The sequence below is a fragment of the Xylocopa sonorina genome, chromosome 7, assembly GCF_050948175.1.
Source record: "Xylocopa sonorina isolate GNS202 chromosome 7, iyXylSono1_principal, whole genome shotgun sequence".
In the NCBI taxonomy this organism is placed as follows: Eukaryota; Metazoa; Arthropoda; class Insecta; order Hymenoptera; family Apidae; genus Xylocopa; species Xylocopa sonorina.
Genome location: NC_135199.1, coordinates 3072267 through 3099205, shown reverse-complemented (window position 1 = coordinate 3099205; position 26939 = coordinate 3072267). Strand labels below are relative to the sequence as shown.

The 26939-nt window shown below is 47.3% G+C and overlaps 2 protein-coding genes across 3 annotated transcripts in view; one reads left to right on the top strand and one right to left on the bottom strand.

Moving 5' to 3' along the window:
- The first annotated feature begins 5144 nt into the window (after positions 1-5144).
- LOC143425503 (beta-galactosidase) overlaps positions 5145-26939 on the top strand; it is a 188880-nt gene continuing 167085 nt past the window's right edge. The window contains exon 1 of the mRNA XM_076898368.1: positions 5145-5150. The gene's annotated coding sequence lies outside the window, so the exon portion shown is untranslated. The remainder of the gene's footprint in view (positions 5151-26939) is intronic.
- The window catches only part of Vg (transcription factor vestigial), a 71553-nt gene continuing 56273 nt past the window's right edge, over positions 11660-26939 (bottom strand). For both annotated transcript variants that reach the window (XM_076898377.1, XM_076898378.1), the window contains exons 4-6: positions 23539-23662; positions 22119-22333; positions 11660-12767 (exon numbers count right to left, since the gene is read on the bottom strand). In XM_076898377.1, the coding sequence (XP_076754492.1) occupies positions 12721-12767; positions 22119-22333; positions 23539-23662 (386 nt within the window). In that variant the 3' untranslated portion in view covers positions 11660-12720. The remainder of the gene's footprint in view (positions 12768-22118; positions 22334-23538; positions 23663-26939) is intronic.

The window sequence follows — 26939 nt, the reverse complement described above, 5'->3', positions numbered from 1 at the left end:
ACAGTCACGCGAGTAAATGTTAACTGACATGCAAAAGGAAGGTAAAGGTGTATTGGGTAAATAAGAAAAATGTCTCTTCTTAATTAGAACGTTGAAAGTCCGCTCCGATACACTTAATCATTCCAATAATTATGAGAAGGCAACAGTTTTTGCCGAGGTCTCGCCGTCAAATTAAGATCGATAATTAATGTCGTCTTAATAGCCGTGGCTGTAATTTCGTCGAACGAGTGACTCACATTCGCACATTTCGCGCACGCTTCGAATTGGCAACGAGTCAAGGAACATTGTACGCATTTGCACGTAGTCGTGCACGCACGGCACACGCTGCACTTTAAGTGCGTAGAGTAACGCGAGTAAAACAATGTGACTCGAATAGTGACGAACACTCGCGGAAGCCCGACTGTTAATTATGGTGGAAATTGTCCAAGAGCGTTTAATTATCTTTCAAGCGTTTAAATAATTTTGTGTGGGAATCCGTTTAAACGCAGTTGACACGTAAAGCAATAAGATCTGCCGTAAACAATAAAATTGATTATTAAGAAAATAGTTTTATCCAAAGACAATTTGAATATTTTAGTTAAGTCCCAAACTTACGAAGCTTTTCATAACCCATATAAACATAAATTAGTAGCGTGCATGAAGTTCATCACCAAAGACGGTATACCTCGCAAGATACTTCGTCAACCTATCGAGAAATCGGAATAGCTTTCATTCACGGTGCGCGTGACTCCAGAAAGATGGTCGCGTTTCGTCGTGGTTGTCGAATCACGGTTCGACGATTCGACATCATCGCGCAGATGCATCAGACTCGGTCAAGCTGTTCCAGAGCGCGAAGGGCGTACGGAAAGGGAAGGTCCCGCCGCGAAGAGGGCTGTGCATACCGCTCGGCTGAAGTAGTGCAAACAGAAGCTGAAGTATCAGCACGCGCGGCACGCTACTTGCGCCGCGAATGCAGCTGAGGGAACTGGAACATCGGAGCCGGGCAGCTCCTGGTCCGGGCACGGTCGTAACACGCATGCACGTAGCTAGAAACGAAACCGATCGCGAGGGCGCGCGTAACAGGCGACGTCGACCGGGCCATCGGGGAGAAAGAGAGACGCGGAGCGCAGCCCGCGAGCCACCCGGGCCATGCAGCGCTGAAATTCCCCCGACTTGTGGTGTCACTCGCCGAATTCCACCGGGCCTGCGAAGACGCCCGGCCGATTTCCTGCCTCCCCCGTCTACCACGCGTTTCACCCCTCCCTCCCTTTCAAGCAGCGTCACTTTTGGATCGTGGATACCTTAACGAGCAACCCGCTGATCGATGCGTGCGCCACGAAACGACCGATCGAGATCCAGATAGGATGATTGCCGGTTGCCAATGAGCTCTTCAGCTCTTCTTCCTTGTGATCTAGCCTTCGACAAAGGTGAGGAGGGCTGCCTCGTGGCACTTCTATTCTCGGGACACTCGCCGAGGCAATTTGTTTGCCGGCCAGTTCTGCTTAATTGAAACGTTCAGCGAGGCGATCGTTCCGTACATTCTGTTTCTTGAACAACGCTAGACAATTTTTTTTTCTCAAACGAACATGCACGAGATGGAAGGAAAACAGAGGTAAAACTTGGAATATAATCTTATACTTTCGACCGATAGTACGAGTGGATCGGTCGGACCGAGTCAGACACGTATGCGTGATACAACAGAATCGAAACGATTTATCTAGACCTTAACCTAAGCCAGAGAAACTTCCTTCGTCACTGTGCGTTTCCTTCGGTTTTCATCGTTAATTTAATAATAACCTTGCATGAGAAGTGAAAAAACTCTCACGGAGGCAGCCAGCGGCCATCGATTCGGCGCGAAGTAGCAGCCGATTCTATCAGGCTTAATCGGTAACTGATCGCATGCAAATCCGTGGCGTTTCTCGCACGAGAGCTGGTCGACACCGAGGGAAGGATCAAGAAGAGAGAGAAAGGAGAGGAGAGAAAAAAAAAGGAAAGGACGAGAACGTTCCCTTGGCTCTCGACCGAACCAAGAGTGGTGATCAGCTGCGCGAGATAAAATCTTTACTTCTTTCCTGCTGTCCCTTGCGCCAGCCCACGATCTCAATACAGGCTTGCTCAGGTTCTTTCAGCAGGGCCGACAGGGTACGGTCGGTCACGATCACAAACGAAAACGAGCTTGTAATTGTCTCGTAAATTCCGAGTATCGGTTTAATAGAATATAATAAAAACTGGCGACGAACCGATGAATTCAAGAAATCCGCTTCTTCCCGCGTTCGACGCGAACCGGGAGAGTTTGCTTCCAATTTTTCGCGGAGAAAATTCGATTGATCGAATACCATATCGACGGAGAAATTATAGTTTCGAGATTACGGTGAAACTGTTCGCCCTATGTTGAATTTGATAAAAATTTGTGTTACGCTATTTCTAAACTTCAATGAACGTAGATATTACGTTTCAGAGACGGTATATTTCTTCACGCTGACAATATTTCGCCAATCGTACTCGACGAACGTCGAAACGAATTAAACATCGAACGCAACGTGATTGAAGCGTCCACTTCATGCAACGCTATGCCATTACACCGAGAGCATCTCAACTATTCCGACCTGCCTTCGATTTACCTTCGCTTGCTCCAATTATAAGAATACTTCGACTCGCCTACACGTTCCCTTTTAGCATCTACCGCCGTGCAACTATTCTAATTCGTTCGACCGTTGCCGCGTAATTATACGATTCACCGACGCGTATCCATCGACCATGCACGGCTGATATTAAAGTACGATGTAAATTATTCGTACAACCGGGACGAAATAAGCGTTCGATGTCTTCTCGATCGAATGAAAACGAATCGTACGCGTAACGCGATCGATGAAAAAATAAACGCAAGTTTAGCTGCCTTTCGCCCCAGCGGAGGGATAAATCAACGTCGCGCGAGCGAAGGGGGTGCCGAGATAGCGCGACATTGAAGCTTTGCACGCGGATGGACATACGGTATTCGTAACATTGTATGCATATTAGACAGCTGGCCAATGGACGGGGAAACGTGTCCCTTCCATAGTTGCTGACATTGCACGTCAAAAGTCTCGTTGCGAAGTCTTTAGACATCTGGGTCTTGTAACCGCTATTCTGCCTTTCTAACAGCTTGCCATTCTAATAATTAATATGTATATCGTACATCTAAAAAAGAGGAAAATGAGAGAAATCGAAGTGAAAGCAAGAAAAAAAAAAGAAAAGAAAACAGTAGAAAGGCACGGTCCCCGGCTCCAGTGGCAGCCCTGAAAATCCATAACCACCACGGAGTCATCGACGCAGCGTTGGATCGCGCGACACGAAGGAATGCTCGAATCATGCTCCCTAATTCACGGATGATTCCAGCTTCGTCTCGGCTCGAGGGACAACGACGATCGGGGACGATCTGTCCCGCGACACACGAGGCATCCCGCGGAGCAGGTAGCTACGGGGAGACTTTCTGTCAGCGTCGCGCATTATCTAGCCGTTTATCTACTGCCTATGAGAACTCCCTCGGATGCCGCGTATACATGGCCGTCGCGCGCATCTACACGCCGTTCCCTTATGTAACGACAACAACAGGTACACAAAACCGGGCACGGGATCCCGGGGATGCGGACGCTTGTCTCTCTATTTCCCTGCTCATAAATTCATCTCGTGGGAGAGCGCTGGCCAACTTGCGTGGGGTCTGCGCGAAGATGAAGGTAAGAGAAACAGCATCGGGGAATTGTCAGTTCGTTTCACCGACCACCATTTTTTGGGTATCGAGCGATCGAAACGCGAACAATGATTCGAATAATTTCCAGCCGGATTAACTCGACCCTCGAATGATGAGTTCGATGGCCACTCTGTGTCACCATACAAGGATTAGGCTAAGCGGAAGTATTCTTTTGTTTGAAATTAGAAGTGGAAGATATAACGATCTTTTAAGTACCTTTATCTTTCATCGTTACGCTGGTATTCAGGATATTTTGAATCCGTGGAAGGAAATGACTGTAGTTTTTGATGCCTTTTCGACGGCAGTTGTATTTGAAAGTTACAAGTCAATTTAGGTAGATGGTCGAACACAGATGAATCCATTATGTTGAAACTGCATCGACCAAAAAAATGTTTGACTCGAGCGCGGTGATACGCAGACGGATAAAGCGTGGAATGTGCTACGGGGGTGAGCATCAATCGGCGCGATATTCTCCCATCACATATAACAGAAATGTTAAACGTTAAATCTGCCGCAACTTAAAACTGTCGCGGAATGATAAAAAAATGTACAAACGAATACCCAGGACAGAACGCGTGTTACTCGAATTGCCATTTACCATGTTTCGTACCAATTAGAAAAATGCAATATCGTGTAAATATGCCTGGATGCTCCTAAATTGGTCCCTTAAGAGGCGCAACCGAGATTTACAATACCGATTCTGCTCACAAGACATCGGAATTCGGCCCCTGTGATTGATGTTGCGATGACAAACGCGACATGCCTACAAGATGTCATATCTTTCACTTTCTACCTAATTACGAATGCGAAAACGGGCCTACCGAGGACGAATGCTCGTTTTCGGGTTCAACTGGGCAGCCCCGGTGATTTTTGCAGATCTCGACAGAACAGAAAAGCCGACCTGTCCTCGCGATACGAGTTTTTATTTTTAAATAATAAACGAATGCAGGAATTCGCAGAGCGTTACCGCGGCTGTTCACAAAATTTCAAGCGTCTTCATCCGGATGCGTGCAGAATTTATGCGGCTAAAAAGGTGAAGAATTTTTACGATTTCTTACGCGATCGGACAGAATCTACTTTCGTTGAACATTGCTTTCCTCTCTCGTTGAGCAGAAACGTCATACACCTCTTTCAACAACATGTAGCTCACGGACAGATCGTATACATTCATAAAAGTAACATAAAAATTGAAACATTATAAAAAAAGATATCTGAGACTAGCTAAGAGATTCAGATTCCTAAAAAATTCAAACCGTCGGAATATTTGACACCTCTCTCTATCCGTTCCTTCGAGTCCCAGTACTCGCTTTCAACGCGAAGAGGACAAGCCCTGATCGATCGATCAGCGTTCGTCCAGCGTGAATTTTCACGCTTCGAGCGGCAGCAGGTAGCCGGAACGGGCCGCGCGTTGATCGAGTCGCGGTGCATCTCGCCAGTGAACAATGCGGAAATTAAAAAGCTGAAAAGCCAAGCGGAGCGAGCGCGGACAGGGTCCGCGCTCGCGTACCGGCTATCTCGTCCACGAAGCTCGCCTCGTTGTGTTTTTGCCCTGCATAAATGATGAGCTCGGGTATTTTAATGAAGACATTCCACGACCGCTTGCCGGCTCCTTGGCGCACGGTGAGAGAAAAGAGGAGAGAGAGAGAAAGAGAGAGAGGCCAACCTCTGGTTGAATAGACACGTTCCTGGCCGTGGTTGCTCCGCCTTATTCTATTGGCGTATTGTCAGCCTTTCAACGTGTCACCTCAGCTTCCCTGTCTCAGCCGTACTTGCTGGCTATTGGATGTGTATCGCAATTATTTCGCGACGATACCGCTCCCTCCATCTCTCTCTAGCTTCATTTCCGTCTATGATACGTCCGATGACTATGCCTGACGGGAATTTTTATCGCTTCCTTTTGCGTTCTGCCGGACTTCTTGCGTAATTTAGTCGGTGGTCGTGATGGAGATCGAAGAAGTCGGAAGTAGGAATTGAAGTTTCCCTTTTGGGAGGAGCGACTAGTTTGTTCAACTCCTTAACGTCTTTTTGCGTTACGAGTAGAAGCGGAACTGTAAATGATCGCGCTGCCCTCTTCTATTCCTTGAAAATGAAGCCATATACATAAGGTTACGCGGTTTGCCCGAGGCTACTTAATATTCTCCAGAGAGCGCGATTTCGAGCAAGTAGGAGAATTAAGATACAAGGAACGCCTCATGCAAATCACGATTTCCGGGTAGAGGAACGTAAAAAGTACCATTTAGAACGATTTCGGAGCGTGACCGTGATTTTCACGAATCACGTTGCACCTGCCCTTATTCGGGTGGCGGATTTCAATGCCACGGCGCACCCTCGACGATACATTGAACGGGGCAAATGAGACGTGACTCGAACAGCTAGTAGGGGTCCAGATAAATCGAACACGTGCACACCCGGTGCACCCACTTAATCGTTATTCCGATCCGTTCCGGCTATTCGCGAGCAAACAAATCACCTTCACCGCTCGAGATGAATTTTCGAGGAGACATTGTTTTCCACGCTTCTTCCTATATGCAACGATATAAAAAATTCAATTTCATTTATGCACTATATGACATATTATTATGAGAGAGCTAAAAAATAAATGATATAGGCTATTAACGCACGATCGGTAAATAACAGCTCTGATACCACATCCAAACAGCAACTAAATGACGAGCGCTTGTTCACCAATTCTATCTATCCACGAATCGATTGGGTTCGTTCCACGAAACGGTCCGGCGATCCGGAAGTCGCGGTTCCTTCAGAAGCTCCCGCTGGCTACCGGTTTTCTGCGAGTGCACGCGAGCAAAAAGACGACGGTGGACCGCGACGAGGGTTAAAAAAAGAAGTCGAGGAGGCGAAGGGGCGGGCTACGATATCACGATGGAGGACGTCGTGTACCGCGTACCCGGAACATCATACGTCAAAGGTTCGAACCCGTGGGAACACGAGGGCAGAGATGCCTCCAATGCCGAAGCGAAGGCGAACCGAGTGTGTTCCGCCAGGTAAATGACCACGAGGAACGTTCGCGATGGCTGATGAAGGCAGCACGTCGCGACAGGGGAAACTGACTTTTAAGAACCGATTCCGCCGATGTCCCTTACCACGGTTCCGACGGAAATTTAACAATAAAAGCTAACCATTTCACGAATTTAATACGGATTGAAAGGTCAACCCCTTAAATTGCAATATTTAAATACCGTTTACGCTGATAAAGCTTACGCTGGTAACGATTAAACTTGCACGAGGAGGAGTTGCAGACAATAATAAAACATCGACTAGCGAATTAATAAAGGAATTCAAAGATAGAAGGAATAAAGGTGGACGTTAAATAGAAAAGAAAGAAGCGGAAGAAAAGGATAGACATCTCTCTGAGGTGACACCGCCGAAATATTCCTGGCGGCATTCCTAGACGTTTTTTAGGTCTTTGTCGAGCACGGGCGTCACTATGTCATCGAGATCGATACGATTCGGCCAGAGTCCACGTTCGGATCTCCTCGATAGGCTTCGATCTCCCTTTTCGAGCCTTCTTCGTCCGATGATGATCCACGATGCCGCTCCAATGACGAAGATATGCGCTCTGACAACAAGCTGAGATGCTGCCGCGTGTGTTTATCATTTATTTAACTTGGTACGAATGCTTTGAATATCTCGATTAGATCAAATCTATCCCGTTCGATACTTGTAGATATATTTAGCCACGCTTCGAATATTAAAAATGTAAGCAAAATAAATTAAAACGATATGCACTTAAAGATTTCCCTCTCTAGTTGATATTATTCGTCGAGCAATTGTCACAATTCGTGAAAGCGTAATGCGTAATTGTTTCAGGTACCACGAATCATCCATAACGGCGACAAATAGGGGTGCCTGGCTCGGACTTACGGTTGGTAAAGTAATATTAATATTCATATTCACGGTCGGATCATTTGTTCCCCTGGTGCAATATCAATAACCTGACCCTACTACCATCCCCTTCGCAGGGGTGCCACTTGCGAACAGGGGACGATACTCGGTATTTAATTACCGTGAATCGAGGGGCGATCCGCGTACAAGTGTACGGTGGTTTCGTTATAAATTGTTTAATGCTTCCACTGGCGATGTGGATACACCTTCTTCGGGGTATTCGCGCAAAAACGATGAATATCAGATATAATTCTCGTTCTCTTCTCAATCCAGTTTCGCAATTCTCACCTCTTTTAACTCGAAATTTCGATTCTCGATAACGATCGTAATTCAAAGGAAGAAAAAGCCGCGTGCCCGGGAAGTCTGTCACCGCGTATCGTTTCTCGTTGAACCGTTGGCTCACGTGGCCCTCACGTGGTTTCCTGCTCTCGGTTTTTCCACGTCTAGCCGGAGCATATGCACGATTGCGTAACAAAACACACAAATCATCAGAGCCGCGACAGAAGAAGCTGAACAGACTGATTTATGTACAAGGAGCGATGGCCTATCTGCTATTCGCCTGACGAAATGCAGTTCGGCCCGAGCAACGTGCTATCGCCCTGCGTCCCGTGGTATGCGCCGGTTCAGACCATCGGAAACGGCGATCCTCCTGTGGGACACCGTCGGCCGACGGCGACGGCGAAACGGAAAATACCACGATGCAATGCATGCATGAGAGACCGTGGAAAAAAGTGCACGGGCACTGTGCGACACGTGTGCAGACAGGAGCTTCAAATTGGTCAAATTTCGTGAGAGCCCCCGGTGGTGAACTGTTTTTGCGACACGCTGATGGCGATACCAAACGTACCCAAACGTTTCATTTCATATTTTCAATTCTAACGTGCATCCATATAAGTATTACACGATTACAATTGAAATTTATTGTTTCGTTTAACAATTCAGTTGTTCGTGTAATTACTATTTTCAAGTTTCAAGCTGAGTTGCGTAAAGAAGTAAACATAGTACGATTGCATTCCTTTAGCCGTACGAACAGAATTAGTTTTGAGATATTTCGTTTAGAGAGCGAAACAGTCGGTGTTAAACGATGATATATCTCGTTGGAACTTTAAACGACTTCTTTCGGATCGCCAGATATCTCGTCATAAATAATAAAAGGGTTAATATATTTCAGAACTTTACTTACAATAATATCGAACATTTTAAAGGAGAATTGATCGTATTAAGATTGTCATTAAGTTTATTTTAAATTTACTTCGCCATCAACAGCATTAACACCTCACATCTCTATCAGGATACTTTACATATTCTGCTAAAATCCCGTATCATTTTCAAAATTTCCTCCCGAAACTAGCGTACATCGTACACGATTACGATCATTGACAATGAAATTCTGTAATCGCGCTCAAAAGTTAGTCTCGCATCTTCGATCGTACCGAGTACCCATGCAGCGCGTCGAATGGAACGACTGGGGAGGGTGTTAAACTAGAAATGAAATGGAAAAAAGAAGAAAAGAAAAAGAAACGTGGAACGAGCAACGTGAGCGAAGGGACAAAAGCCTGTAGGCGAGCAACGCGAGCTCGGTAATTAAAACAAGATGGAACACCTCGGTCAACGCAATAAATCTAACCATTTCCCATTCTATATCCCCCTCCCCTGGCCCCCCTCTCCGCCTCGGCAGTTCTCTAACCCTCCCCGTTGCCTCCTCCGATATATCTTTGGCTTTCCCCTTATCCGTAGATCGGAACTAGCCCCTTCACGACGTAGGACGATTTATTTTATTATTCGGTAGATTTACTGGCGGCTACCGTTTATTGGAATCCACATCGATCGGAGATTATGAGGCGGACGGCGACGCGTCCAGATGCGAGCCGTCCTCCGTGACGGTTACGAAACGGGTAATTACCTGCGGACGGGATGAATTATCGTAGTAACGAGCCACCGCGGGAAACGTGTCGGTTCTCTCCTTTCCGCGACAGGATTAAGTGGATTTTGTTGTCTCGCGTTATCGGCGCATACCGCCTTGGCCGGGATGTGGTATCGCGATCGCTCCGCGGCTCGATCGACGTATCGAGACCGTTCGATCGTTCGACTCGAATTCATTCGAACCTGCGGAGTGTCCGCGTGGGAATGACGGATCGCGAAGTGATTACGAGTCCTCGTCGTGCTCGAGGAGGTTCGAGCAGCGGATGTCAATGCTCGCAAGTCGGACTGTGACAAGTGTTAATTTGTCATTTCAGATAAGCGACGAGAGCTGGCAAGTGTCAAAATTTATCGCGAACGCTCTCTGCCAGTTGGATTTTATCGTATTGACGTGTATCGAGCGTTTTATTGGAATACGATATCGAGTATGGTGAATTAATAAAAGTCTTGGATATTAATTAACGACAGGCTGTCGCTGGTTCCATGAATTTTTCAGACCGCGAGTCGTTGTCGTTATTCCTGAAAATATTTCGGGCGATCTCGTTAAAATGATTTCTCGCCACCTTGTCCTCTCGTGCACGGGCTTTCGCTCCATTTCCACTGGTGGCACGGCCAATCAGGCTACACGTGTTTTACACGTGATAACAACGATCGTCCGAATCCCGGGGACATCGTCTCCCCTAGGTGACGAAGTTAATTGCTCATTTTCTCATCTCGTTAACGCTGGCCCCGGACGGGAACACGTCGCTCGCCGATAGGAAACGGAGCACGTGTAAAGGAAATCGCCCATCGATCTGGCCACATGTCGGACAGGGTGCTTTATTATTTCGAGTACTGCGTCGATTTGTAATATCGATTAAGTCTGTTTCGTTTTGGCTGATGGACGTGTAAAGGTGGACAGCTTGCGGATCCTTTGAAGCAATTTTCAGATCGTCGAAGCCGATTAAACGGTAATTACATTTTCAGGTGTGCATTATCGATTATTATAATTAATTACGAAGGGGACCTCATTCATAACTCTGATATCGCCCGCGAAACAGATTTAAATGCAGGAGAATTTCTATGGTTCTTGCGTCACACGACACCACGCAATCTTGATTTCTTGCTTACGGTGCACGTTCTGGCGTCGATCGCTAATGAATCGTAACCGTTCTCAGTTTCGATATGGAACAGGAATTTTCTCAGATTATTTCTGAATTGACGAAAATGACTCGACGGTGGGTAACATTCAGAGCGCAATAAAGGTGCCTAAGAAGCGGACGAGAGCGAAAGTTCCACGTAGAATTCCAGAAGATTAAATTCCCCATTACTTCCTCTTATTACGTGCTCGATTAACTTTCCGGCGTGAGTGGAGTCACTAAATTTACCGGTGTGCAATTAACCGGCAGCGGCGTAACGAACCGCGAAAGCGTAAAATTCTATTTCCTCGGCTAGATGTACTTACTTGATCCAGTACCGTTCCGCGTTTATCTCTAATCTCTGCTGTTATTAGCATAATCGCGGATACGTGGCCCACATTCGCAGGATATCACGTGCTTCTCGTGTTCCCGCGCAGGAAATAAACTCGAGTGAAATGACTGGAGGTGCGCCATCGGAATTTTATCACCGCGATCAATGCAAACAAGTAGTTGTGTTTGTATGATTTAATCGTGCACCATGCGAACAGTGACAAGAGTCATCGGAAAGTTATATATTTTTTACATATTTATAAATGAATAATAATTTCTACAACATAAATATCCAATCTAGAGAGATATTTATAATTTTATTGTTCCTCCAATGGAGATCGTTTACCAAAGCTGTAACCAGTGCCACTAAGGTTCAGCGATAACGTTGTTCAACCGACTGACAAAGATCATGGCGTTATTATATTCGGAAAAAGATAGCAGAAATTTGAAAAAATCATTGGGTGAGAGTCAAAGCCAGAAAACGCAACGACGTAATATTAATGCATCATTTATTTAACACCTATGATGACGATAACATGAGATGGATACGATGCGCTTAAGGTAGAATAATCCGCTAGGCGAAATGATGGTTGTGCGTGCGTGAGTGCGTGTACGCGTGTTTGCATTTCACTGCGTAATAATTAATTGTATGGGAAAGGATGCAAAGAATAATCGTCGACAATTCGGGTAATAACTATTTTTTTAATTTGCTGACTTGGAGAGACTTCAGAATTTCTGCCAGCGCCCGGTGTTATGATACAATAATAATAGTATATTTATATATATATATATATTTATAATATATATATGGCAAGATCATTGGTCAATAAATATTTCACTTAAAATTGCAGTCAAATTCGCCAAATAATTAAACGATCGGTTCTCCTCCTCGGCTTTTCTATTCCTTCTATTATCCTTCAATAAATTATACAGCTACCGCGACGAATTCAATAAACCCGATTAATTAACCCGTCGATTTAAGGAAAAGAAAATACGGTCTACAGGTTGGTGATATTATTCAAGGAACATAGATCGGTCTGTCTATTCTCACTCCTTCAGCCAAGAGGACACTCATTATCTAATGCAAAGAGAAACGATCGATCAACCCGTATCGTTGCGATCGATCGATCGATCGATCCCTCTCCACCCTTGTTGTAATTATTTGGAAAATTTCGACACGCCCTTTCGATGGCCTAATCCCCTACACTCTATACGAACTAAAGGCTCTGTTGTTCCAGCGGCCGGTCGGACAATAAATCGTCAGTCACTATGAAGGTAATAGTGCGCGCAAAGTATTCCTCTAATACTATCTTGAGTTTTACGCTAATAGTAGATCCTTACAAGTAAATTAGGTAACACTATGTACAGTTGCTCGACGCGGCTTGAACGATCCCCGCGTACGTTCGTCCGGCCGTATAACAAAAAGTTCCCTTACGACGTCCACCGACTTCCCTCGCTCGAGCGGGAACCCCGACGGACGGATCATCCCCTAGCGCGCTAATATCACGTTTTGCCTCAGTCCACGATCACGTTCCACGAGCGGTCCGTTCGCCATTCGGACGCGTCCCCCATTTTGACCGCGGCCGCCATCTCGCCGCTACGTATTCTCGCCCCGAACGCGGGCAGCTCGTCCTCGATCTTTCGATCGCCGTTTCCGCGGATTCGAACTCGTGTCCCGCTCTCGCGGATGCGTCCACCGGATGTTACGAATCAGTTCAGCCCACGAGACTCCGCGGCTCGCTTCTAGAACCAGTAGAGGTCTTTGGAATCCTGGACCTGAGACTCGAGACCTGTAACAGAGAATTTCGAACAGACACCTTTAGTTCGAGTTCGATTCCAGTCGGTTCGCTTTTTCTTTTCTTTTTTTTTTTTTTATACTTTTAATACGGATACGAATATATTCGTGACGATACTGTGTAATTCGACGAACAGCTGTTGGATAGTTTGTTTGTAAGGCTCATAAAATTCTGTGGCTCTCGGCGACCATCAATTAGACTCGAACCCGATACCACTGACGATCCACGACACAGAACTTTCACGCACGGAACAAGTAATTGGTTATTCGAAAAGATAGGAACGACGTTTTTTCCCCCGGCTCGAACGGCCGTCTCATCGTTCATCGAAATTTATAACGCGGCCAGGCCGCGTAATAAAAGAAGAGTCAACGTTTTGACGGATGCGAGGGTGCAGAACTGGTGATGGCACCCGCTGAGCGACACGGACGTACAAACCGACGGACGAGCCGAGGGAACGGAACGGTCAAACTGGAGAGACGGACGGGGACCAACGGGATATGTCACGAGATCGACCAGTTAAGATCTCATGTTCTTTACAACGGTTGCACGCATGCGTCCCGTGTTATCTTCGATCTTGATATCTCCCAAGAGTGACCCTGCAGATCATCCTGGCCCTCGACTTCGTGCCCTTCGACGGGCCGATATTCTCCGTGAATAATTCGTAATTGAGAAGAATTTCGGACTCAACCCTTTCTTTAATTAAACCATACAACTCTCTCTCTCTCTCTCTTATTTTTTCCCCTTTGGCAAAAGCTAAGTTCGCGTAAAAATTTGTAATCTGCGATCTGTTCTCGAAATCGAATTAAATAAATTCTACAATTTCCTGTTTCGATACGATAGTGATAAACGGTTACGTGGACCAACAATTTTCGTGCATCCCCTCGAACACTGTCGGCATAAAAATGCAACGAAAAAGCTAGGAAGAGTTCTCCTCGAGGGAGGAGAACTCCTGCTGAACTTCGATCGATCGTGACTCGAATGACCAGGATGACTACTCTGCACATTGTCAATCGACGTGACACCGTCCGATGTTGCACGTCCGCTTGTATATTGAACGTCCTCTCCGGTTCGCTGTAATTTCGCTTGGCGCGGTACGGGGACGGGCGTTTTTCGAATACTTAAATTCACGGCACGTGGTACACGGCACGGCCGATTAAGTTCGTATCTGTCGGCGCACACGTGTCAGCGCGTGGATCTACCTGCTTCAAAGTCAGCTACGTGTGCGTCCCGCGCCGCTGCCGTCGTTGCCATATTGGCGCATGCACGTTGAAAGAAACACGGGCGGAAGTACAAAAGATTCGATCTCGACCGGTGAACCAGGGAACGCGAAACGCTGTTCGATGGAGACCCGCTCGGCCGGAAAATGACGACGGGACACGCCGTGAGGAGGCACGGGACGAACTTTTCGACGTTCCGTCGCGTGTCCTAGGGGTGATCAGATGGTAAAAATAACGCATCAATGCAAAGATCGCTATCTAAACGTTTAAATATCTCGTACTGATCGAGATCGCGTAATTCTCGCAACGATTCGAGAGCTTGTCGATTAAATCTTAGCGAGATAAGTAAATACAGCGGTTAATCGCAGCAATACCGTGACCACCAAATCGCACGTAATGGCAACGGTTCCGGAGGAAAGTGGAAAGGTCCCCCTGACTATAATCGACGCGGGTTCTTCCTTGTAAATACGGGAGGGTGATTGGGGAAGGCTGGCGAACATCGGGCAATATTGTCCGCGCTATCTGACACACCATTTACCAGGAACACCCCCGTCCACACTTTGCCCCAGCATATATTGGCCTGGCATACTCGGCCGTGAAAACGTTATAGGCGCGTATGCGGCTCGCATAAATCGTCTTGACACTTATGGTACATTATTCGCCGGTTGCAACCCTCCGTATTGAATTAGGATGCTCTCTCACGAAGATTATCATCGAAACGGAGAGGCGAGACCAAAAGTCGAGAGCAGGTATAATGCCGGGGCATTAGTCGGATAAAATTGCTGGATGATGGCTATTTAGGGGAAGGATTGTTTCGTTCGAGATGAACGATTGCGTCCACCAAATGGTAATTATTTGTAATATATTCGTACGACTAATTTCTTCAAGAGAGTATTATTTATTTTTTGATGTTGCATCTTGCATTTCGAACTTATTTCATGTTTTAGATTGTATTTGAAAATTTATAGAATGCAAAATATTGCGATTTCTCATCGTTTTATTGAAGTTGCTAAATATTCCTTTATTGTGCGGAGAATATATACGGGCGGAGTGTTTCCGTTTGAAACCTCAGACGCACACAAGCCGATGAATACAAAGTTACGGGCGAACGCACCTGTTATGAATGTTTCAGCATTCAATATCGCGATATCAAAGAGCGTAGCAAGACGGTACAAGGAGGAATTCCCTTCGGTCCTTTGGACAAAGAAACCACGTACAAAGTCGAAGGAAATTCGGAGCGAGACGCGTTCAATCTGAGAATTTTGCAGCTCTGCCCTTTGTGGTTCACTGTAAACTCAATTGTTTCTGCGATCTGTTTGAAAATTGTCGAATTCCGATCGTTACGTACTTCCATGTTTCTACATTATTTCACGATAACATTTAATTCAAAAAATATTCGTCGATGTATTTAAGAAGCACGTACAAGAGGCTTCTCGTTTAGTGATTAAACATCCTCGAATGTTCCATTGTCATAATCTCCATTCGAGAGGAAATGCCCGCGTTCCCATTGCTTTCGTTCACCCTTAACGGGTGGCAAATTCAACGTCAAAAGACGAGAGTCGGGCATCTGGATTAAATTAAATCGAACACCCCCGCTTTAAAAAGCAAAGATCCAACCCCTGCTCACCGGCGACCCCTGCCGCTACCCCTGACGAAGGATACGTATCGAGAGCATCGAGATGACCCTTATCAATGGGGGTCAAACCCCTCGCAGCCTGAAATCCAATATACTCGCGGTAAAGGAAGGTCCCTACTTTGATTCACCCCGCCTCGAAACTCGTATGCATCGATGAGCCAGTATTAATTGGAAATTAAGCTACTAAATCATTGCGCCCTGAACGTTTCCCATTACCCCAGCTCTTTATGAGAATTTCAACCAACAACATTTTTACCCTAGTATCCCAACTATTGTGTAATTTCAAATCAAACGGTCAACTTCTTTAAAGTTGAAACTTTTAAATTATCAATCGCAAGATATTATTTTTTTTTTTTTTTTATGAGATATTTTATAGGGGAGAAAAAAGAGAGACGAATGTCAGTGAATAGGTCGAAGCATTCGTTATAGTCGAATATACGTCCAGCGAGTAATTATCATGGTCGGCCGTGGGTGTCGATAGCGACGACAAGGGTTAAAGGACGAAGAGGACGCGCGTTCGCCGCGGAAGGCAGCTCCGGTTCACCGTACCGTCTCACCGTGCGCGAACGAAGCCGACTTCGAGAGATCGATATAAACCGGCGGCTTTCGACCACTCCCCCCATCCGGCCGGCTGACCAATCGAGGCTCGCTAGCCGTCCCCGGCTACCCTGGTGTCCCTCTTTTCCATTCTCTTCCCTTTTGCTCCCGCCGGTGGAAACGGTGCGCGAAGCGTGGATTACAACGGTGACGTCACCGCGCGACGCCATTTTCGAGGCGCGTGCCAGAAAGGCCCGGCTGCAGCGACCCGCGGATCCAGAATATTCTCTTACGAGAGAGAATGTCCCACGCGGTGCCAGAATTTATGGCGAAGATTCCCTGAATTAATCCTCCTGGAAATATTGAGAGAGCGTCGCGCCGCTCAGCGTCGGGCCCTCTCCTCGTCCCGCGTTTCTCGACCGTCGCGGGAACCGCTTGACCGACGCTGGGCGACGCGACTGCCTGTTCGAGCGCACCGGACGTTCTCGGTTCCTCGCTGTTTTGCCTGATTGCCCTCGTTGCGTAACCTACTGTCATGCTAGCATTATTCAATCGATAAGAAATTGCTATTGTCAACAGTTATCTATCGATCAAATTCGCCATACTTCTTGCAGCTTCTAAATGGCATAGAGATATAACTCGCGATACGTTAAGTACCTACTCAACAGGTATTTATGACGATGGAAGTTAGCATTTAATGATCCACAGACGGAAAATTTCAAAATGCTTATGGAGATCGATACGAAACCATTCCCTTGTAAATGATTTTAATAGCCTGCACTTAAATTATTCACTTTATTTTCGTGTTTAACGATGACATCTAAATATGGATAAAGTGTATCGACGGGTTCCGAAGATGCGTAATAGAGTTTATTTAATTTTTCTTTCTTGATAGCGATTTGATTGGCGGTGAATCCGCGGTTCTATGGTTGACGAGGGATATTAAATCGATTAGGAGTGAACGAGATGCTGTGGTTTCAATTTAGCTACTCGTACCTTATAATGGGAGCGTTTGTTCAACCGTTGCCTACCTGCTTCGGAATGTATTGCAATCCCATCGTATTTGTATGGCGAATTAAATTTGTTAGAATCTGTAATTTTTTGAAGAAAGAGAAACAATCGCACGTAGATAATGAAAATGAAAAAATTCTTAAGAATATTGAATAAAATATTTCAGAGCATTTCGTCAAAATATCGCTGACGGAATTCAATTCAGTATTCACAAGCGAAATTCGTGTTTGATTTAAGCCCATCTAAGATTCGCGACGCTGTGGCGGCTGCGTGTTCGGAAGCAATAGATTTCGCGATACTAGTCCGTCGCTCTTCCGGTTCGCATAACGAATCTTGCTCGTAAATTCCTCTCTGTCCGCGGCCGCCGGGAAATTAATGCTCGTTCCGGAAAGATAAAAGTACGCCAAGTGCATTAAATTAACACCCCTGAATCTAGTTCCATCGTTCCGTAGTTCCTCGACTTCCGCGACGTCGTTTCTCCAACTTTTCCACTTGTTAGTCGAATTATTCTACTTTTTATCCAAAAAAAGTATGCACGTGTAAGTTATTAACGTCGAAAGAAATAAAAAGGTAGTCGAAAAGTTTCCAAGTGAAACAAAATTTCTACTCTGCTGCAACTGTCGATTCATTAATTTCCATTTTCGTTTCGTTGCAACACAATCGTAACGTTCCGATACACCGAAACGAAAAAAAAAAATTCTCACACTTACCCTTCCATCGAAGGAACTCTATTTCTCGACATGCAACGAACCGCCATCAAGATCAACCTTTTTTCCATACCGGCGGGATCGCGTCCAGGAAACTTCCATCTTTCCCGCAGATTTCTCTTCCACGAATCGCCGATCGATTCTCCGAATCCGCTACCACCGTGGGAATAGAAAACGCGCAATTACCATTATCTTGGCGATTCCATCTTTGCCAACCTTTAAATCACAACTTCCGCTTAACCGCTATCGGCGAACGATCTCTCTCGCTTCAATTCCCACCGCGGTTCTTTTCCACCTTGATCCACCTTCGCTCGAAAAAGAAAGCCGCAGAAAACGAAGGGTACACCGGCGGAGGAGAAAACATCCGCGGCGCGAAGGAAGCCTCGACTTCCGTTGCCGCATAAATTATCGGCATCGTCGTCATCGGCGTCATTATCATCGTGGTTGTCATCGTCGAATGCGCGATCGCGCGTTGAATTCGTCGATGCAGCAGCCGGCGATGGCCGATTAAATTAATGATTTCGCAGAAGTAATAGACATACGCGTAACCAGCGATGGTAGGGAGTAGTGAGATGGGGGAAGGGGGTGAGGAGGGGGGCATAAAACCGCCGACAGAAACGTCACGCGGTGCGCCATGACCATCTAGAGTCGCTTGGCGTCGTCGGACGTCACACGGTAATTGCGATTTATTTCTCTTAATCGCGCTTAAACGGTAGCCAATTTATGCCGGTCGAGTTAATTTTACGCAATTATATAATTACCAGACGGCTCGCGGCACCGGCCTAATCGGGGTGCCAAGCGGCGTTCTAATGGCGGCACTTCAGATTCGAAGACGCGGCTCGTACCGGCGCATCGAGACCTACTCCGAAATTACCCTTCCCCATCCTCCCTCCGAGCGGGAAACTTCCTTTCGAGGGCTCGTTAAAAACTTCTCGGGTATTCGCGGTGCTACGTTTTGTTGCAAACGGAAAACTACGGTGGCTCTGATTAGGAGGTAATGCTCCTGCGATTTCAAACGGGCCAAAAGTTACCTTCTTTTCAAGTAAATAAAATATGCACGTTCAGAAAAATAAAAAAGACACAATATTTTGGTTAAACAAAATTAAAAGTAAACGCAAAAGTTACAAGAACTTGTAACTATCGTCGTTAATTTCGTAAAGCTTGGAACATAATATTCCGTTGCAGTCGCAAAATTCTTATTCCCTTTTCACGTACTTGAACAATGTTCCGAAAAATCTGTCTTGACGAGCGATGACGCGGTTTTTCAGTTCACCTTTCTCGAATCACGGATTCGAGGTTCGTTTTGGGGACCGGTAGCAAGTTCTTTCTTATTTATTCATTAATTTCCAGAATCGATGTTTGACGACGGGCTCGCGGCTACTTGGAAGCAGCGAGCGTGCACAGGGCCCTTACGGTAGCACACGCCAGTTAGAATAGCGAGCGTTACCGGCATTCCGGCGAGTAAATTCTTGAAAACTCGTTTGGTCGGGTCCCGATCCGCGAACCAACTCTCAATCTGCGCCCGTGCAGCGAGGCGCGCGCGTGCGAACGTAAGCGTTTCCTAAATTGGCCCTAAATCTCAGCCCGTTCGTTCCTTCGAGTGTCCCAAATGGCGACGCCGAAATTTTTCGCTCGGTTTCTTCGTGAACCTTCTCGAAGGCGCCGACGAAATTTTCAATGGATTTTCAAACGGATCATCTGCCGATACATTACTACTCCTTTTATCTTACTAGCGTCCCTGAATGGAAAAAATATCATTTCAAATATTATTATTGATTCTATTCTTTGTAAACGTGAAAACTGATAGAAGATAGGCGATTTTAGTAATTGCCAAACAGACATGGCGAAAATGGCTACAGAAAGAGGGTTGAAGCCACGGCGTATCGAATCTGAGTGACAGCGAGAGGGATGAGAGTGCTAAAGTGAAGCTCTAGTATCGATTTTCGCCCCTTGAATTCACCATGCATGGAACCTGACCATGGCATACCACTTTCTCCCCTTTGCTACATCCCCTTACTATTTCCAAGCTACTTTACAGTTTAAACCAGCAATTGACGTATCAATTTTTAAAAACACTTTTCATTTGCAGCTAAGGATTGAATAAACGAAAACAACACCATCTTCCCATAAAACAATTCTCTTTTCGAACAAACTACACCAAACTGTATCACTCACTAGCAACCCTCGAATACCAACCCTTTCGAATAATCCGAATATTCGATGAAACGACCGAGGCGAACCGATTTAGAGGCACGAACAAATGCGAGTTTTCCATACGGACGCCGGCGTCGATCGACGCCCAACGGCGACCCAGCGAGAAACCACCCCCGGCGCGAGAGTCACGGTCCGCGATAAGAATGAAACTCGGACGTGGACGCGGAAATTCCCGATCGTGGTAGAACGAGTCGCATCAAAAGTTACGGACGTGTTACACGAGATCGCGTGACTGGCTGCGGAGGTAAAACGGAAGGCGTGCTGGTTGCAGCCGACGTGCAGACAGATGGGAGTGGTCTCCGCAATCACGATGGGCGTGGTGCTTTCACGGCGCGCTGCAGCTGCACCCCGCGTTCAAGCCTCGCGTAAGCTGCATTTGCGTTCGAACGCGCCGGCGAATGCCGCGCCGCGAATTTTCCACGCCGCGCCGAGGCGTCCCGCGTCTCGAACTTTCGAGAATCGCATGGTGGATCGCGGAAGATCGTTCGACGCTTAGATTTGCCGGTTTCTCGGTTCTTCGAGTAGTACGAGCGAGAAATTTGTCGGGAGGTTGACTTTTACAAAGGAGAGAGGATGGAATTAAGTGAACTGAGAATAATTGGAAATTCCACTTGTTGGAGCATATGGTCGCGTGACCTTTCCTGGATCTTATCCAACTGTTATCTTGCCTATGACAGTACAGCGTAAGCCAATTTTTACCGGACTATTAAACAAAGCTATGAAATAGCACAAATTCCTACGATCCACTAATCTGCTTGGAAATTTGCAATTTATACTTAATAATCGTCGAAAGCCGCACTTGTAACTGCGAAAGGGTTAATTCCCAAGTCTGTTTCCACACCTTCCTCGAATAACCAATCGATCCGCAGCTACGCGATCCTCTGTAATGGCGAAGAGTGCCGAAAACAAGGCGGAAAAAGAGAGCAGAGGGCATCTCGCGAGCAACGGATCGAAGCGAAGGGAAGGCACTCGAGGGGTTTTTTAGCTACGATTTACATGATACGTTCTCGTCGGATCTGGATCGAGTCGACATCAAAGATTGGAAGACCGGGAGCTGCAGCGAGCCGTTCGCGACGACGCGACAGGCCGAGGGACGCGGAGGCAGAATGGCGCGCAGGTAGCGCCGCAAGAAAGGTCGGTCGGCCCCTCAGATGCTCGCAATTAATAAGAGCTTAATGGGGGCCGATATAGCGCTGCCACGCTCACGGGGCCCCGTGGTTTCTTCGTTGTTCTCCCACCGAAATCATCGATGCCGACGACAAAAACCCGCGGCACGGCCGTAAAACATCTCGCTCCGGCCTCCGCGTGGCTCTACGCCAAGGTGCCCGGGACACGTACCGGCAAAAAGGGCCGCCCCCTTTCGACTCTCGCGGTCCACCGTCGAATTATATAAGAGACTGGGAAAGCTTGTCCTCTGCAAGAGGACTAGAGAATGCGGGGGAAGCGAATCGACTCGAGGAATTTCGAGTCGGTCTGTCATCGCGGGAAAATCGCACAGTTGGGTCTTTTCGTCGAATCTTACTAGCTTGGCGATTCGCTTGGTTTACTTTAGATCGTAAAATGTGGATTACTTACTATAGGATGGTGAACGAGGTTCAAGATCGTTCGATTTAAGCGTGTCTTGTGTTTGATCGTTCTAAGTGGAATAAGTAAATAGATGAGCATACGTCGCCGACGGCTATTAGAGCTATAACTACTTATTAGTGATTACTGTTCCAGGAATTTTTTAGTACTCGTAACATAGCATTTCTGTACTCAACCTAAAGGTAGACGAGTAACAGCGGTTTTGTCGTGAATTAAAAAATGTTAACAACCTCCTAGCAAAAGTCTATCGTATAGTTTTTTACTACTCGATTCCAGAAACATCGCGTTCGTGCGTATTCCTATCGATTCGATGAAAATGCACTTGACAAATAGCAGTAAGAGATAAAAATGACGGGAAAAAATAGTATCGTAAATTCTGAACCCGTTCGATTTCCGAGACGACGTCTCGTGGTAAAGTAAGATTCGTGACTCTACTCACCAGAAAGGGGTGCGTAAGGGCCGTGCGGGTAAGGGGGTGCGGTGGAAGCGTCGACGAGCGACTGCGACGGCGTCGCCGACGGCCAGTCCTTGTAGGAGGCCGCGGGGTGCGCGTGGTGCGCCGCATGGTGGCCGAGTCCTCGCGCACCACCCAACAGCAGACCGCCGTAACTCGTCACGGCCGCCATGTTCGGGTGGTGATACTCGTGCACAGCCCTGCAAAACAGATCGTGGAAATCGGTTTTCGACGCCTCTGTCGCCTCAACTTATTGCTCGAGTAACACTAAATAGTTTTGGGACGTGCGTCAGACAGAGAGAGAGAGGGAGAGAGAGAGAGAGAGAGAGAGAGAGAGAGAGAGAGAGATGGAGAGAGAGAGAGGGGAGGATGAGGATTGTGAAAAAGGACGAGGGTGATCGCGCGAACGAGAAGAAAAAGGACCGACGGAAATGAGAGGGAGAGGATGAAAAAAAGAAAGAAGAGTGGCATGAAAGAGAAGGAGAGAAAGAATCCTCGATATCGTGCCTCTTCTCAAGAACGGTGACAGACTGGTAATTTATACGGCGGCCGACGCGAGATCAGCGCTAAAGATCTCCCGAGCAGGGGTACCTGCTCCCGACGGTTTTCTGTATTTTTCACGTCTCGTTTTCTCCTCGCCTCTGTCCTTTTTCTCTCTTCCTCATTCACGCCGCCGCGTCGCTTTTTCTACCCTTCCCGCTCTGACGCGCGTACGCTCCTCTCTCCCTTTCCTCGATTTCTCCTGATTTTTCTCCCATTTTTTTTTCTCCCTTTTCCGACGTCCCCGTTCCCCCTCGCGGCTCCGCTCTTTCCACGTACCCGGTGCTCGCCACGACATTCGTTTCCGACGGTTTATCCCGGCAGGCTATCGCGTAATGAGCGTGTCGCGCCTGCCGGAGGCGGATTTTTCGAATGCGCGAACCATCGGCCCCATTATCGTCCGTTAATTGAACGGACGACCCGCGCGACTGTTCCGTCGATTAATCAACGGCCGGTTCAGCGCGGCGCGCGCGACTCGCCCGGCGCGAATTTAAAATGGAGCTTATAGTCGCGGTTCAACGCCTGCAGCAGATTCCAACGAACGATTCGTATAATTAGCGGCCACGCTGTTGCTGATACGTTCGCGTTGCCGAGAATAAGTGGAACGCGAGGCAGAGATGAAATGTGGATTCTAATTACGCCGTGATCGCCTTCCCTTATGCCAATAAAGCTGCAATTCGATCGGTTACGGAGGCTCGTATATTTAACCGCGTAAACGCAGTCGAATAATTCCCGAGAGGGGAGTCGTCGATTTTTCACTGTTTACTAGGGAAAACATTTTGGGGAGATCGGATTAGGACAGATTTTCCTGTAATGTAGAAATATATTTAAAGGATAACACACTAGGAATGCCAGGAACGCTCACCTGTGGTGATACTGTGAATAATGCGGATGCCATGGATCCGTTGGATACTCGTAGACCTCACCAGGATGCTGGCTGTTCCAGAAGGAAGGGGGAAAGTTCCTCATGGACATGGGGGAGATGTTTTCTGCAAAAAAATGAGATGCTCGTAGTAGTTTCTGAAACGGAAAGTTACTATTGTTTAAAAATTAGATAAAACCAACTTTCTCCTCTAAATAGAGGCGCAACGATACATTTGAAAATTCATTTTTCCACGATTTTTCTACGTTTTAAATCTACCTAGACCGTGTTAGTTCCTGAAATTCTTCGCTCTCAAGTACAGACAATGAGTCACACGGTACCCGTGATCGATCTACGATCGATTCTACCCCGAGCATGACGAACCAACGGACCAATCGTGGCAATAATTCCTATTCGAAGGCTAGACGTTCCGACCGGGCCCGAGGAATGTTTATTAAAATATTTGTATCGTTTCCCACGGGCCAGCGCGCGATTCTTTCCGAGGGCTCACGATAAACGGGTAGCCGGATCCCACGGGATCGAACCGCGCGACAGAAAGGTACCGCTCGGTTGTTTTACAAGCGACCACTCCGAAGCCAGAAGCTTGTCGTGTATCCTCCCGCGAGTCTCCGGGTCCTTCGTCCCGGGATTCCTTTTTCTCTCTCGAAACTCCACCGGCCAATCCCAAACACATATTCGAAGGTTGAACCAACGAGGTCGAACCACAGCCGACGATTTATACTTCTAATTCCTCCTCTCGATCTCATCTGCGTGCTGGTATCCGTGCCGAGCGGAAAATCTGTCGGCCGATTTATAACGATTTCTGGCTCTATGAATTAACGTTTATTTAAAACGGCTGGCGCTCATTTCTTGTCACCGCCTGGACTATTCTTTCTTCATTTCCTCGGGATGTTTCAATCTTACTCTCTTTGATATATTACCGCTTATACCGCAGATTTATTCTTGTCTCTGTCCTATAAGTAATTCTCTTGTTTTGTTTCGTACCAAAGATTTTCAGAATATCCTGCGATAGGATTCATTTTTAACGAAATAGTTTATTGTATGGAAGAAGCAGATTGGGTTAAAAAATATTTTTGACAGGTGTTCAACGCGTAAAGTTAATATCACGCAAACGCCAATTTCCCGAAGAAATCTCTCTATTCGTTCTCTCCAGAGATTCGGACGCAGCTAAACAAGATCCGCAAAATTCGGCCCCCTCGCGATCTCCGAAATCTCAAAGGGCCCAGGACGGTACTGTAATCCGATTGGGTATCGGGTCGTCCCGGTAACAACTGACCCGCGACACTTTCAACATAAAGAAGCCATGGAGCCGCATTGTTTCCCACGCGTGGAATGCCTGGACGGCGGTAAGGGTTCGGAGGGGGCCTCGTAGCCGACGAAACGCGTAAAATATACTTTCTCGTCGGCAACGTCCAGAGCGTATAACCGGCCCGCGGATCGGCCGAACCCAGCGGCGTCGTCATCCTCCTACACACGCGCGTATCAAGAAAGATTGACTAACTATCGCGTTAAATATTGCGATTTGCTTACGGCGAAGATGCGAGATAGCGAAACGGAAACCGGCCCCTGCGCCCTCCCCGTACCTCGTTCCGCGTCCTTCGCCCTTTCCTCCAACCCCCTGGTTCCCTCTACCTCCTTCGTCGCCAACCGCCTCCTCCCCATCCTCTTCGATCTCTCTTTCTCTCTCTCTCTTTCTTCCTCCACCAGGCTAGAGTTCCCTCTGGCCCACGGCCGACGCTGCTCTCGGCTCGACTGTCCTTTATTTATTAACGCAATTAAAGAAACAGAGTGTCGAGCGTCCACGGACGGCTTTCTACTGTGCCGATGCCGCGGACCGGCTGAAAGAAGAGCTCGGGTAGAGCCAGGCAAACGGGCGGGTTTCGATTCCGGACGCGGCACTGACGGAGGCTGAAAGGGTTGTCGATGCCAAATCCGCATCGCGGTAACGAGCCTCCGGTTGTTTATGGCGCGTCGATCCGCTGTATTTATTAGAATTTCTGCGTTTCTTTATACTTCGCGTCCCCCTCCTGTCTACGATTCTTTCGACGCTACGATTTTCAGTAGAGCAAGCGACAATAGTCAGGCGAGAGATTCGGATCGCCGAGCACTCGTTAAAATATCGTTCCAACGTACGGAGCTCGGATAAACGAAACTCCGCTGCCTGTAGCTCGATTGAAAATTTAAATTACGTAAATTCCAAAGTATACACCCGCTCGTATCGTGCATCGTTAATCACCAACCTCTCAGGACGCGCGAGATTTATGTCCTAAAACTTGAAACGATACAATCTATTACCCGTGTAAACGTCGGGCACAATTATGTCAAATTTTTCAAATAAATCTGACTATCCCGCGCATCCTGACTACCAACCCGTCTATCGTCCACCAATCGGAAACGGTATACGTAAACGAATATGTAAACCCAGCTCGGCGTCGACGGGCGTCACAGAGAACAGATTCACGGACCAGCCACGGATCATTAATTTTTTCCCCCAAGTTCATTCATTTCCCCGGGCTCGCGCTGCTGTAATGATTCACTTTTAGCTGTTCACCGAGCAGCTCGACATCGATCGTTCGGCCGCGGGCCGCGATAGCCCGATACAAATGCGCTCGGTAAATCTCCGCCGGCGTCCCATTCCCGTGGGTGCCGCGGAAAATAATCGGGTGACAGGGTAGCACCGGGGCACGAGTTCCTCGCGGCCGTCCGTCGCGTTGCTCGGGCGTCGACGCGTGGCGTTGGCGCCGCGCCAGAGGGTGCCTCTATAAAGACGTCGCGCGTCGCGGTCCCGCGATTCGTCAAAACGTAACCCAGAGCAGATTGATGTGGCGGTGCGACCGGATGGCTCGTTATTCTGATTGCGAGCGCACCGCGCGCCCGGCCACGGCCAAAGAAACATACCCACCCCGAGACAGGCGATTCGGATCCGCCGCGGAAACTAATGGCGCGTTCCGGTCTATTTTCGATTTGTAACCATCCCCCCTCGGTCGCCCTTGCGTCGGTACGCGATTCGAAATAGTACGCTGCCGTTTGTTATTGTTGAAAGATATTGTTTTTATAACTGATCGATTAAGTCGGACTTTTGCAAGCACCGTTGTTTCGTTCTTCTTACTACCATAAGAGTAACGGAGTAATCAGTTATAATCCGAGGATAATTGTAAATTTATACTCGAACGAAAAGTAGATCGTAATCGCGGGTAGCATTAGTAGCCGCGTAGAACGGTTCTTCCAAATAAATAACCCCCGATAGGGTTGAAAATTGATCGACCATCGAGTAGAATCGCGCAGATCGTGACGTTTTCAATTAGCGAACGTTAAATTGCACCGTGTCATAGATTACACGGCAATTTTCGTCCGTCCGATCCAGCGGCATCGAGCGAGCGTGT